The sequence below is a fragment of the Sardina pilchardus genome, chromosome 22 (genome assembly GCF_963854185.1).
Source record: "Sardina pilchardus chromosome 22, fSarPil1.1, whole genome shotgun sequence".
NCBI classification, from domain to species: domain Eukaryota; kingdom Metazoa; phylum Chordata; class Actinopteri; order Clupeiformes; family Clupeidae; genus Sardina; species Sardina pilchardus.
In genome coordinates, this window is record NC_085015.1 from 18,301,463 (window position 1) to 18,316,462 (window position 15,000).

General features: G+C 45.3%; 1 protein-coding gene across 1 annotated transcript in view; it reads left to right on the forward strand.

Moving 5' to 3' along the window:
• The window catches only part of dnah9 (dynein, axonemal, heavy chain 9), a 110,433-nt gene that overhangs the window by 25,968 nt on the left and 69,465 nt on the right, over positions 1-15,000 (forward strand). Inside the window, exons 28-39 of the mRNA XM_062527016.1 lie at positions 1,103-1,260; positions 2,317-2,455; positions 4,506-4,793; positions 7,630-7,840; positions 8,211-8,338; positions 9,041-9,149; positions 9,591-9,738; positions 10,237-10,411; positions 10,848-11,021; positions 11,219-11,426; positions 12,014-12,179; positions 13,520-13,622. Of these exons, the coding sequence (XP_062383000.1) occupies positions 1,103-1,260; positions 2,317-2,455; positions 4,506-4,793; positions 7,630-7,840; positions 8,211-8,338; positions 9,041-9,149; positions 9,591-9,738; positions 10,237-10,411; positions 10,848-11,021; positions 11,219-11,426; positions 12,014-12,179; positions 13,520-13,622 (2,007 nt within the window). The remainder of the gene's footprint in view (positions 1-1,102; positions 1,261-2,316; positions 2,456-4,505; positions 4,794-7,629; positions 7,841-8,210; positions 8,339-9,040; positions 9,150-9,590; positions 9,739-10,236; positions 10,412-10,847; positions 11,022-11,218; positions 11,427-12,013; positions 12,180-13,519; positions 13,623-15,000) is intronic.

Below are 15,000 nucleotides of genomic sequence, written 5' to 3' on the forward strand. Positions count from 1 at the left end.
TGCTTTAGGAAGCAATGTAAAATTCATGGAGGCTGTGGTTGTAGCCCCAGACACAGTTCACAGCAGGACACAGAGAGTGAGTGAGAGAGGGAAAGATAAAGAGAGAGAGAGAGAGAGACTGAGAAAGGGAGTGAGAGAAAGAGAAAGATAGAGAGAGAGAGAGAGAAAATGCAGCTTCATATCTTTTTTTCTATCAGCTTCTAGAAACTAGCCTGCATATAGAATGCAATGTGTTGTCTGCCTCTGTTGTTTATCTTACTCGGTGATAGTTCTGAAGTGTCCCCAGGAGTGGCCGTGAAAAGGCTGGTGGCATTGAGGTTTATTTACATCTTTTTGGGTGGAAAAACACTGAATGGGGCTTTTGATAACCTGGGCTGCACAATGGCTTATCTTTCCACTGCGAGGTTTGCAGTCGGCCCTGGACTCTCTCTCTCTCTCTCTCTCTCTCTCTCTCTCTCTCTCTCTCTCTCTCTCTCTTTCTCTCTCTCTCTTTCTCTCTCTCTCTCTCTCTCTCTCTCTCTCTCTCTCTCTCTCTCTCTCTCTCTCTCTCTCTCTCTCTCTCCCGGTATGGAAAGGCATCGGCTCGCTCGCCGGCTGCCCCTGCATGCATCCTCCCTCCTCCCACTGACAGCGGGGGAAAAGGGACGCACCCAAGCATGGCGGTGCTTTTCACAGACTCCACAGGGGGGGCGTGCAAGTGGTCCTGTAACTGGCCACGGCGTTTAAGAAAAAGAAGAGAGGAGATAGTCATCTTCACAGTTCAGCTCTAGCTCTAAACCCACACAGGGAATTCAGTGATTCTGTAAATATATATATATATTATCATTAACCGTTAATATTTCATTATGCTAATTAGACATAGCACATTAACATTAATAGAGGTTATCCGTCATGAGCTTTATTATGTATTTTATGCATACATTTGTGCTTCTATTGAACTCCTGAAGTTTCGCTGAATATATAATAGCAGTGGCTCATTATTATGTACATTAAGAATCAATAGCGTTTAATCATGCGGTGCGAGGTTATTTCAGCAGGCCAGAAGTTAAATTCGGTTACATTTGGTAGCTTTTCATTTGCCCGTGTTTTCTTCGTGTGCCAGGTCAAAAGCATCCAGGACGCCATCAGGGACAAGAAGAAGCGCTTCAACTTCATGGGGGAGGAGGTGAACCTGTTCCCCTCCGTGGGGATCTTCATCACCATGAACCCCGGCTACGCGGGGAGAACCGAGCTGCCCGAGAACCTCAAGGCCCTGTTTCGGTGAGACATCATCCGCCCACAGGCCGGCCTCTGCCGCTGCTGTCCAAGCAGGACTGCCGAGAGGGCTGCGGATTGTTGTGGAACACGCTAGAGTGCTATCTGAAGCGAGCTCCCAGCGCAATTCCACCACTGCCGCCGCTGATATTACAGCTGCAGTTTGTTCTCTGTTACTCCTACATTCAGTTCCCACTCCTGCAACTACGCCCACCATTATTGTCAGTGCTGTTGAAATATAAACTTCTTCTTATTATACTACTGTGGAATTACATTTTAGCATAAATGTTTAAGTAGAAAAGTAATACTCGAGAGCAATTGACTTGGTTCGACCAAATGTGAAATCAGAATAAATTTTTAATAACATGTTGTCATATTGAAATAATGCATTCATTAGCAATGTTAGCGATGTTTCATTTTTTTACCAAAGGTCATTTTATCACCAGGAATCAAAGTGTGATAATTGCCTACGAATAGATGTTGGATTTCAGATTTATATGTTTTTGTAGTGGCCTTAAGCCTATATGTCAAACTTTGCTTTATATCTTAATAGGTCCAGAATGTGATTTTTGAATGAAGATCGTTGACATACAGTTAGAAGTTCAGTTTGAAACATGTTCACATTAGAAGAATGTTTAGTATTACCATGCAACAGTAGCACTCAAGAGTTGAAGCACTTTGAAGTACAGTATATTTATATCAGAATGGTACTGCACTCTTAAAATGAGTAAGTCTGTGTCGTTTTAACACATCTCTATGTACAGATAGGGATAACAATTTGTGTTGTTTCCTTTTTTTATTTGTTACACAATATTGAAAGTTGAAAATACACAATTTGCGTTATTTTTTCTTCACATTTCTGTGTCCAGATAGGGACAACACATTCATTTTAAGAGTGTGGTATCATATTTTATTTGTTATGATCCACTTCAGTCTATAGTGCTGAAATATTAAATGTCCCTTGCCTTTGTTGTTGTGTTCAGTTGGATATTTAGAGACCTTTTTGTTTTGCTGTTTCTGTGATGATGTTTATGACCGTCTGGACCTGTGTCCCCCCCGCAGGCCGTGTGCCATGGTGGTGCCGGACTTCGAGCTCATCTGTGAGATCATGCTGGTGGCCGAGGGGTTCGTGGAGGCGCGCCTGCTGGCCAGGAAATTCATCACGCTGTACCAGCTCTGCAAGGAGCTGCTGTCCAAACAGGTCCCCACTCCATCACCCCGCTACGGCTGTGGCCATAGCAGCACAGCTGTCTCTCTCTCTCTCTCCCTCTATCTATCTATCTCTCTCTCTCTCTCTCTCTTTCTCTCTCTCTTTCCCTCTCTCCCTCTCTCTCTCTCTCTCTCTCTCTCTCTCTCTCTTTCTCTCTCTTTCTAGTGCTTGTCATTTCTGCTAATGGCTAATGTGGGCCAACGTCTCCATTTAATCGTTCCGTTTTTTTTCTCCTCCATCGGTGTTGTTCGAAAGGGTTTTTAATTGAGCGTCGGAACATTAAATAATCCTAATGGCTGACGTGTTAGCTCCAGTGGTCTAGACTCTAGACCAGTGGTAGGATTAACGGCCTCTCCACCCACCCCGGCTATGACAGATGGCCTGGGCCGTCTGAACAGTAATATTTGATCACTGGGTGATGAAATGTAATGAGTTTGCTGAGAAAACGTCTTTGCCCAGGCTTTTGCCAATATCACCTTGGAATTTCCTAGTCAGTTTCAAATCATATTTTACCATCGTTTGCGTTGTTGGGTTCTTGCACAGCTGATTTAGGGACTTTGTCTGTGTGACGTGCAGCATGCCATGCAATGCTGACAACCTCCTCACACACCTGGTACGCACTTACCACGCTCTTCCCTCCTCTTCTACCTCTTCTGCTCCTACCATACTTAGCGCTTAATATGTAGGCACTCCTATCCTCTAGTGCTACTACAAATGCAGTGGTAGTTCCTAGGTATATAGTGCGTTCATGCGGCTGGGAAGTGGGAAGGTTCCCACTTCTAAACTATCCACTTCTGAAGTGAGAGTGTTCACTATAGCATCAAAAGATTCTCTCCCAAAGCCCCCCATTTCAAACTGGGAAGTTCCCTGTTTAGGTGTGATGTGCACCCCCTTAGACTCCCACTAGAATGCTCCCACTTCCCGGTTGCTCATCAGTCTCCTCTGCATAGTGTCTTAAATGTTTTTCCAATGCTGTAGCTGTAGCTTTGTAGCTTAAATGTTAAAGTGCTTAAATGTTAATAGCCCAAATGTTATTCCATTGCTGTAAGTCGCTTTGGATAAACCCGTCCGCCAAATGAATAAATGTAAATGTGATACTGACCCGCTCAAGCTAATGCTAATTTAATCACTGGGCAAAAATCTCTTGCTAATTTAATGTCACACACAAACACCGGTGGGTCATCAGTGGCAAAGGCAAGGAAGTTGAATCCGTTTAAAGTCAGACCATCTCCCTGAAACTTCAGGAAAGTATAGATTTTTTAGATTAAAAGTCAACCACCGTTCTGTTTTGTGGCCTCCCACCTGACAATAAATGAGTAAATACTGGTAGCGCCACCTGTTGCCACTGTGTGGTAACTGCAGCACTACAGCTCTATGTAGTGCATGTTGTATGTTAACATACTAATGTTTATCTTAAGCACATCTTGACATGATATTGGTTATGGGCACTGTACATTCTCATATTTCCCATTTTAGGTGACAGGTCAGCTTATGTTATTACACCCATATTTCTTTACTTGACAGACCTGATTTCCACAAGAAAAGTATATTTAAGTCTGTCGGTGATAGAATACAAGTCTGGTTGGTCCGGGTGCACAATAAGAAAAGCTTGAGGGACACAAAGACTGTAAAAAATATGAAATGACACAAATCCAATTTGGCAAAGGGTACCTTAGAGTCAAGACTGTGCAGCTTGGAGAAATACATTAATGTGCCGGGGTTCACCTGTGTATACATCATGACATTCAGCCATATGAGTTTGCAAAATGCAGCGCTGCTATGGTATAGGTCAGAGCAAGTTTCTGTTTAGATGCTGTATTATGTGTTTTTATGCTACATCCCATAGGTGAGATATGCTGTATACACAGTATGATAAAAAAGAATAAGAGTGGAAATATGTTTTTTTTTTTGGAACATCACTTATGACATTTTGTTATATTAAGCTCTTGGAGGTGTACCATGTGTCTATATTTGCGTGGCAAACGATTTAAAAGAGCACTTCCTGTCTACATCTTTCTCTCTATCCTTGTGTCTGCCACAGGACCACTATGATTGGGGTCTGAGAGCCATCAAGTCCGTCCTGGTGGTCGCCGGCTCGCTCAAGCGGGGCGACCCTGGCCGCGCCGAGGACCAGGTGCTCATGCGGGCGCTGCGAGACTTCAACGTGCCCAAGATTGTGACGGACGACATGCCGGTCTTCATGGGCCTCATCGTCGACCTGTTCCCAGCGCTCGACGTCCCACGCAAGCGAGACCTGGATTTTGAGAAGTTTGTGAAGCAGTCTGTGTTGGATCTCAAGCTGCAGGCTGAGGACAACTTTGTACTGAAGGTAGGCATTTATAAAGCACTAATAACATAGTAATTACAGATACAGAAAAATGCAACAAGCAACAATAATAATAACAACCACCACTGTTACATCTGGACTGCATAATACTTATACTAATACTAGAAAAGCACTCAGAGGGCGCAAACCTCTGCCAAGTGAACACTTAACCATCTCCAGACGGTGATACGGATCACTCCCAAAATGTTATCATTTAATTGTTCCTTGGGTCATTTCTGACCTTCGCTGAAAATTTCATCGAAATCCATCCATAACTTTTTGAGTTATCTTGCGAACAGACAAACAAACAAACAGACCAACAAACCAACAAACCCTGATGAAAACATGACCTCATGGCGTAGGTAACTAGTGCAAAGCACTAATACGTGGTTGTTTGCTTTTGAGGAAGAGAATTCTGGACACACAATATTCTCATCCTTCCATATGGCCAGCAAATCAATCATGATATGCTCCTTCTAGCAAACATTTCGCAGTATACTGTGATGAATTGTGATGCTGTCCGCATATTGACCATATATCTCTTGCACCCATCGCATACAAGTCAGTGTGATGAAGCAGTTCTCTGCCTCTCAGCATGTTAAATATTTGCTTTTAGCTGTAATTGCTCTTTTAAATATTGCACAGTAGCCCATAATGGATGTGTGCCTTTTTTGCGAGAGAAGTATTTTTGTGCTGATCTGAGGTTATTAAATCACACTCAGCGAAAAGATAAATAAATAAACAAATCACCCACTTCGCCTGAACATCATTGAGATGACAAGAGAAACAGCTGGTATTTGGAAACCCCACATGAAACCTCGTTGGCAAGCTGGCGCAAGTCGACGGCGCAAGCCTTGTATTTCACACACACATTTGACTGGCATAATGGCATTTAGAATGCCCCTCTCGAGCCTTTTATGTGCTGCTAGATGTGCGCCCCATAGACCCTTGACACGGGGCTGATTTATGATTCGGAATGAGGCGCGTGCGGATTCCTTGTTGAGTTGCATTAGCAAGTAATTGACAGGCGGTGCAGAGCCTAGTCTGTCTCTCATACACGCGCACAGACACAAACACACACACACACTCGCACGCACACACGCACGCACGCACACACACACACACACACACACACACACCACACACACACACACACACACACACACACACACACACACACACATGCATGCATACTGCAGCATACATACATACATACATACATACAGACACACACACACACACACACACACACACACAGCTCTCAGCCAGAGGGATGCAGCAGAGACCCAGAGAGTCTGCCGCCGAACTCCCCCGGAATGACGAGCCGGACGGTGATGGATCTGGCAATCAGCCGGTCCGTATAGCTCCCGTTTTTATTTTCCCCGCACATTACCGCTCCTGCTCCTGCGCGAGCTGCAAACCTTCTGTTTCATCTCAAAAAGTGAGACACGCATTAATGTCAGGGAGGTGTGCTCGCGGATCCATCGAGCGAATCTAACAAAAGCCCGCGTCGTGCCGTAACGGTGCCTCAGGTGGCCGATGCGGGTCCTAATTTTTAAGTCAACAGGGCACGATTTAGATATCAGCTGGAGCCAGGGGAAATAAGCGCAATCTCCCAGGCAGGTCAAGGGAGCATGAAAACAACATAATAACACTCCATCAACACCGACAGTGTTTCTGGGCGGGCGTTTAACCCCTGCCACCGTCTGCAGGAGAATGGTGAAGAACATACAGTTCATACCGTCTTCGAAATAAACCTCCAGAAGGTTCCAATTCCGGGTGGAAGTGAAAGTTAGTGCGTTTGTGATTACCGCAAGCGTGGTTTGAATCACCTCTAAGTTCTTATTTCTAGTTTTTTTTCTTTTGCCTTACAATCCCTCCCTCGTGTTTTTTCGGCGATCACGGACGAGTAGCCTGAAAAGTCCGGAAAAAGCCGCCGTGCTAACGGCCAGAGCCAACAGGAGCCTCCAACCCCCCGGTAGGCCGTGCATCAAAGGGATGACCGTCTCTGCTTTTGAGACGCCCCGTCTCTGTGAAGCGAGCTGCGGGGAGCCTTGTCGATGCCATGGATTGATTACGCCATCAGCATGAAGGACAAAGGGGATTTGTCGGGTTCATTCGGGTTTGTTTCTCCCACAGATCTTAATGGGCGTTAAAGTCCAATTGAGTTTTTTTTTTCCCCGCCGAGCCAACAGTCCGCAATTACTCAGCACCCAGACCTTCAGCGCAGACCTTTATCGGACACTGACGTTGTAATAACGTTGACAGCACTATCAGACACTGTGTGATGAGAAAGAATGGTGCCGTGATGTGATGGCACGGGATTGTGTTTGCTCATTTGATTTTCAAATGTAAAGACCATCTGTAGCAGATGTATTCCCAGTTGTGCATGTTGTGAGTATTTCCTTTTTTTCGCGTTCGGTTTCTTTCTGACGTCCTCTCTTTCTCTGTCTCTGTCTCAAATGTATCTCTTGTTCTGGCTCTGTTTCTTCTCCCTCTCCCTTCATTCTCTCTCTCTCTCCCTTCTTCTTCCTCACCTCCCTTTCTTTCTTTTCCCTATCCACCTGTTCTCGCTTCCTCTCTCTCTTTCCCTCTCTCTTTCCCTCTCTCTCCACTCTCTCTCTCCCCTTTCTTTCTTTTCCCTATCCACCTTTTCTTTCTTCTTCCCTCTATCATCTCTCCCTCCCTCTCCCTCCCTTCCTCCCTCCCTCTCTCTATTCCTCTTTCTCTCTCTCTCCCCTTTCTTTCTTTTCCCTGTCTACCTTTTCTTTCTTCTTCCCTCTATTATCTCTCCCTCCCTCTCTCTCTCTCTCTCTCTCTCCCTCTCTCCATCTCTCAGGTGGTGCAGCTCGAGGAGCTTCTGGCGGTGCGCCACTCGGTGTTCGTGGTGGGCAACGCTGGCACGGGCAAGTCGCAGGTGTTGAGGTCCCTGAACAAGACCTACCACAACATGAAGCGCCGGCCCGTCTGGGCGGACCTCAACCCCAAAGCTGTCACCAACGACGAGCTGTTTGGCATCATCAACCCGGCCACTCGGGAATGGAAGGACGGTGAGGCCTGGCACGGGAGTAGGGGGGGTATCGATGATAGAAACTGGCAGAATAAGAAACACCGACTGGAGACAGTGGCTGGATGAATATCAGTTTTTTTTTTTTTGTCTGACAGGCTTAGAAATACTGAAATGAGATAATGTAACAAACTTACTTTGAAAGGCAAAACTCATATTTCAGTCATTTTTTTCAGTTGCAGAAGAGGGAAATGCAGCCCTTTTTTTGCAACTTTTCCCTGCAAATCTTTTAATAGTTTTGATGTGCTCAAATGCCCCCAAAACTGTCCCCAAACATCATTTGTAACTGGCAGGCTGCCGCTTGCCATTTCGTTCAGCGGATTTCCACTCTCACTCGCTGTCGTTTCTCACAGGCCTTTTCTCTAATATAATGCGTGAACTGGCCAATATCACCCACAACGGACCGAAGTGGATTGTGCTGGATGGAGATATCGATCCGATGTGGATTGAGTCTTTGAACACAGTCATGGATGATAACAAGGTAAATCGTGGATTGATTACCGATAAGCTCACTGTAATGTAATTATATTAAACTGTCCGTAGCTAAAGGGGGGGGGTTACTTCTGAGAACAAATAGCATTACCTATGATAAATGAGAAACCCAGTTGGTTTAGGACGGCCCACTAATGAATGGTAGACATGTGATTAAAGAATACACAATAACTGTTCACATTTGTTGACAGAAAAATGATTTTTTTCCCTCAGTCCTCCAACATCAGAGCCTTAACATGTTGTCAATACTTAGTAATACATTGGTGTACTATTATACTCAAAATGGCTCCATCTTTTTTTTTTTATCTGGTTGCGGCCTGTCCAACACAAAGAGCTCTGCACACGTATTGTCAGATGAAAGAATGACAGTTACATGACAATTGTTATCATTCCTCATTCTTCACTCAGCGCTTGACAATGATATAAAACGCCACAGATATTACCAAGGCAATTCAAATCGTATAATGAAATACTCTTGTCATTTCAGAAATGTTTTTTTTTTCCTTTGTGTGTAGTCTCCTTTTCTAGCAAACATAGGAGGTGGACTTGTTCTGCTCCAGCAGTATGTCCCTTTGGAGACATAGCCTCCCACTGACTCATTCTCTGTGTGTGTGTGTGTGTGTGTGTCTCCCCTGTGTGTGTGTGTGTGTGTGTGTGCGCGTGTGTATGTGCGGTGCGTGCTGTGCTACAGGTCCTGACTCTGGCCAGTAATGAGCGCATTCCTCTCAACCCCACCATGAGACTGGTGTTTGAGATCAGTCATCTCCGCACGGCCACCCCCGCCACAGTCTCCCGGGCCGGTGAGCTGCCTTGCCCCAATTCTCTAGCCGCGTGAAAATAAAATGCCTTACAGACTGGTGTGGGTGACAGTATTGCATTGAACACATGTACCGAACAGTGTAGAAATAGCTGAACTATACTGTGTCCCCTCTAGTCAGTAGATGCAGATGGTATGTTTCTGAGAGTATGTCCCAGTGAAGCAGTTGAAATGCAGTGTTCAAAGTGAAATAAAAATCCACATGTTTTTTTTTCTTCAGTTCTTCAGCTTTTGGCATTGCTCTCACCATGTTAGCAGCAGACTTAAAAAGACTTAACAATGAGTTGCTTAAAGCTCAGATCGACTGAACTGCCATAATGTGGTGGCATGGAGAAATAAAAAAAATAGCCTCTCTTTTTTAACCCTCTGTCTTTCTGACTATGAATGTGAATTCTAACTTTGCATTGTGTGAACTCCTACGCAGGCATCTTGTATATCAACCCTGCCGATTTGGGGTGGAATCCCCCCGTGTCCAGCTGGATTGACAGTAGAGAAGTCCAATCAGAGAAGGCCAACTTGACTATTCTGTTTGATAAGTACCTTCCTCCGTGCCTGGAGACCCTCAGATCAAGGTACAGTAGCACTGCTTGAATATTTTATACTTCCTTTGACATTGTTACCGTCTGATTCACTCGATTCGCTTCACCAGTGACATATCCAGGGTTTCCATATTCTATGACTTCAATTCAAATGTGACCGATATATACAGTTACCTCCATAAGTATGTCGCTTTGGACAAAGGCGTCTGCTAAATAACCATAACCATAACCATAACCATAACCAAGTATTGGAACACATGCTAAAGTTGACTATAAAGATGAATATAAAATCATCTTTTTAATATAAAATCATCCTTTAACCTTAGTGCCTTAAATAAAAGCCCAATACTTATGGAGGGAACTGTATAAGATGCTTTTAATCAATGTTTTAAGCTTGTAGTCAGTACTAGGTCGTGAGATGAGTCTTTGTCAAATGATAAAAGTGAGCAAGAATCACGTTGACCTTGTTGTGTGATTGTAAAGTCTCGCCTTGGCGAAGGTGTTGACATGTTTGTGATGTGACGTGTGAAGGTTTAAGAAGATCATCCCCATCCCGGAGCAGAGCTTGGTCCAGATGCTGTGCTACCTTCTGGAGTGTCTGCTCACCCCAGAGCACACGCCGCCCGATTGCCCCAAGGAGCTGTACGAACTCTACTTTGCCTTCGCCGCCATCTGGGCCTTCGGGGGAGCCATGTTCCAGGACCAGGTTTGGCGGAGCGGCCATTTTGAGAGATCATCCGCTTAAGTTACAGAGGCAGATGCACAGATACTGAGATATCGAATCCCCAGTTACTTCATGTCATACTCCAATGTGGCTCTTTTGATCAGTACCTCCTGCTGATCCACTGCTCAACCATCCTAAATAGTATATCTATTCTTTATTCAAACATGGCAAGGATCAAGGCACTGTTTAAGGCAATATTTAAATTAAATCTGTTGAATTTGTGAAGTACTGTACACTGATGACTTTGTTGCTGTCATTTAAACGGTTATGGTTATAGACAGTTGCTTAGCAGACACTTTTATCCAGTGTGACTTAAAGAATATGAACAATAGTTAATAATGGACAAAAACTGAGTGACCACAGGGTAATGGAGTCTTTCTCTTGGTAATACTGTTTGCTTTGTTTTTTTTAATCACAGCTGGTGGACTACAGAGTGGAGTTCAGCAAATGGTGGGTGACTGAATTCAAGACCATAAAGTTCCCCTCTCAAGGCACCGTGTTCGACTATTACATCGACCCAGACAGCAAGAAATTTGAGCCATGGTCCAAAATGGTTCCCAAGTTTGAGATGGACCCCGACATTCCACTGCAGGTCTGTAACCTTTGCATCACATAGTGTTTTAACACTCTCAAAGTCAACGTTTACAATACGATAGCCTAAGGTTAGGGTTTTAATGCGCTACAATTATGTTGATGTCCATCCAAAAATGGGTATTTTCTTTAAGCATTTAAAATCTCAAACACGTTGCCTCCTAAATGTGCTGTGTCATGTCTCACTGGCGCCCACAGGCCTGCTTGGTGCCCACTTCGGAGACCGTCCGCGTGCGCTACTTCATGGACCGGCTGCTGGAGAGGCGACGGCCCGTCATGCTGGTGGGCAACGCGGGCACGGGCAAGTCCGTCCTGGTGGGCGACAAGCTGAGCTCCCTCGACTCGGACAAATACGTCATCAAGAACGTGCCCTTCAACTACTACACCACATCTGCCATGCTGCAGGGTACGAAGGCCTGCCGACCTTGCGCCATGTTTTTTTTTTATTTTTATTTTTTTTTTATCTTTGGCTCTGCCCCGCAATCATGTTTTTTTTTTTTTTTTTTTTTTTTCCCCGTCCACCCTCGAATTGATTTGATTTGTTATTCTCATGCCTGGTGCCCTTGACCGAGTTGTGACTAAGCACTTAAAGCAAAATTACTATCCAGCATAACCTCTTTCGTCTGTCCAAATATTTTTGGAAGGCAAAAGGAGGAGGAGGAGGAGCAGCTCGCCAAGGGTTTGCATGGTTGAGGGAATATGCTGAAAAGTAAAAAAAATAAGAGCACATAAGACAACGATTTGTTTGTAAAATCTAGGACCAGCTTTTGATAGATGAATCACATTTTTTTTTAATCCAAACAAAAGCTGTTTCAATTACAGTGTGCAGTCAGTGTTCAAGTTCATTGTTTTTTTCCTAAGAAAAAAAACGAATCTCATGGAATCTCTCAATCTCATGGCAGTGTACCATAAATATCTGTACCATTCATGTTACACTGTTGAAAAATGGCTTTCCAGTCCTCTGCGTTCAACAAAGTGCTTCTCTCACTCCAGCGGTTCTGGAGAAGCCTTTGGAGAAGAAGGCTGGGAGGAACTATGGCCCCCCCGGCAGCAAGCGGCTTATCTACTTCATCGACGACATGAACATGCCCGAGGTGGACGCCTACGGAACTGTGCAGCCGCACACTCTCATCCGCCAGCACATGGACTACAATCACTGGTACGTACACACACACACACACACACACACACAAACTACATCCACTGGTACGCTCACACACACCGCACCACACACACACATACACACCACACACACACACACACACACACACACACACACACACACACACACACACACTCACACAACCCCACTGGTATGCCAGCAATGCCACACCACACTGCTGCCCTACTCATATACAGCAAGTTTTGTAGCTGTTAATTAATGGTAGAATAGTCCAGCTTGACAAGAAGTGAGTGAGAGAAGGAGAGATGCAAACAGGCCTTGGAAATGACCAGGGGTCAGAATTGACCTCTGACCCCCTGGTGTGGTACTGTATGCTGGTAGCTCGCCCCACAGCTCTCCCCAGATCAGCTCTGACTTGAGCTCTGCATATGAGCACTCCTCCATGACAGAGGGGTGGAAGATTGGTGACTCACAAGTGCTTTAATGGGGGAATTCGGAGTGTGTTCCTTCCTATTCTTCCCCCACGGGGCACGCGAACGATCCCCTCGCGGCAAATCCGTCACCGCAACGCACACGCCGGGACACGGCACTCCACCCGAACGGCTCATTGGGCGACGATGGGCCTACAGTACGCCGCATGCGGAGCCGTGATGGATTTGATGTGTTCACAGACGGCACGCGCGAGAGGGGATTGCGAAAAGATTGTGCGGAGGAATTGCGGCGGCGGCGGCTAGGGTGGATCAGAGAAGATGAGAGCGAGGGATGGGGAGTAGACTCAGTGTAGCACTACCAGCCGAGGGGACCACGCCAGGCCGTGCATTTAGAGCAGTGTGTGTGTGTGTGTGTGTGTGTGTGTGTGTGTGTGTGTGTGTGTGTGTGTGTGTGTGTGTGTGAGAGAGAGTAACTCCATATGATAATATCACTATATTAGTGGTGTGAGATGCAAATCTGCTTATTCATGTGTGTACGTGAGTGTCTCTCTGTGTGTTGTGGTGTGCGGATCGGGACTGTAATTAATTTAATTCCAAATGTAATTTCTGTTTTAATTATTGTTATAATTATCATTATTATTATAATGATCATTATTATTTTTGTTATTATATGTTTTATTATTCTGATTATCGATATTGAGCATAACCATCATTATGAGTTTCGGCATAAACAAGCAGCCTTACTGTGTATGTATCAGTGTGTGTGTGTGTGTGTGTGTGTGTGTGTGTGGTGTGTGTGTGTCTGTGTGCGCTCCTGTCTCTCTCTCTCTCTCTCTCTCTCTCTCTCTGTGCTTCTCTCTCTCTCCCTGTGTGTGTGAGTGTGTGTGTGTGTGTGTGTGTGTGTGTGTGTCAGATTCTCACTCTCCCACTGCCATGTCTTATCAGGTATGACAGGAGTAAGCTGCAGCTGAAGGAGGTGCACAGCGTCCAGTACATGGCCTGCATGAACCCGACAGCTGGCAGCTTTACCATCAACCCACGCCTGCAGGTATGACATATACCACACACAGAGATGGAAATGCTCTGACACGCACACACACACACACACACACACACACACATACACACATACACACATATGCGCGCACACTCACACACACACACACATACACACACACATGCACACACATATATATTTATAATAAATAAATGTGTTGTAATACATACTGTATGTGCCCACTGGAAATACTCACACACAAACACAAACATACGTACAAACACACACACACACACACACACACACACACACACACACACACATAGACACACACAGACACAGACACAGACACAGACACAGACACACACACACACACACACACACACACACACACACACACACACACACACACACACACCTCCTGCACACATGCACATTCATAAACCAACACTCACAGAGGGCTAAGCACATTTCCACTCTCCACTATCTGTAGTATTCCCATAATTCCAGTCGCCCATCTGCACGCCGCTATCTCAGGGTACACTTCTCCACGCTTCCCGGAGCTGTTGTCTCGGAGGTTCTGAGCGCACCTTGTCCAGGTGGTGCGCCAGGTGGGCTTGTTAAAAGTCAGCTCTCCCATGTGGAAGAGTTTAACTTCTAAAGGGTTCGCCCCAGTTTTTGAACCTTCTCGTTTGTCGCCCCCCCCCCCCAAAAGATGGATTTAGTCGTGTTTGCCTGAACGTCGAGGAGTTAACGCGGCAGCCTTGTGGACCCAACAGACCCCTTTTTAAATTGCACCCTTTAAAAAAAAAAAAATAGCTCAGTGCAGTGCCTCTCGATGAGAGCACATTTAAACGACGAGAGATGGATTTTAATCAGATGCGAGGAGACACTCTGTCCCTCTCAGCAAATGACTCCCATCTTGAAGGCTCTTCATGTGTTAAAAAACACATTTGCAAAGGTCCTCAGCCTCACACACACACACACCGAAAACACCCACACTCGTTTCACACTCAGGTGAAATTCAGGTGACACGGCACACATGGCTCTCGTCCCTGTGGGCTGACCCGACTGTCCCGGCCACTGCATCAGAGTAGGTCCTCGCCACAGGTTAGCGTCACTGTCACCGCGGCAACTGTCACAGCGGAGACTCAGACAAGGAGACAAGCTTGTAGGTACAAAATGTATGTTTCACTAGGGATTTTACCTCCATTCTAATACTCTTTCCTTCACCATGGCAAAAAGATGTGAGATGTCAAAAATGTCTTCCAAAGAAGCCTGAAGCCACATGTAGCCTGTGGCGCAACATAATGTTTCATGCATTAAATCCTCCAGCTATATGGTGATGCATTGTCTACATTGTGATAGAGCTTACAGAAATCCGATGATGCTGAAACTGTTTGCATTATCCAGATATATCATAATACAA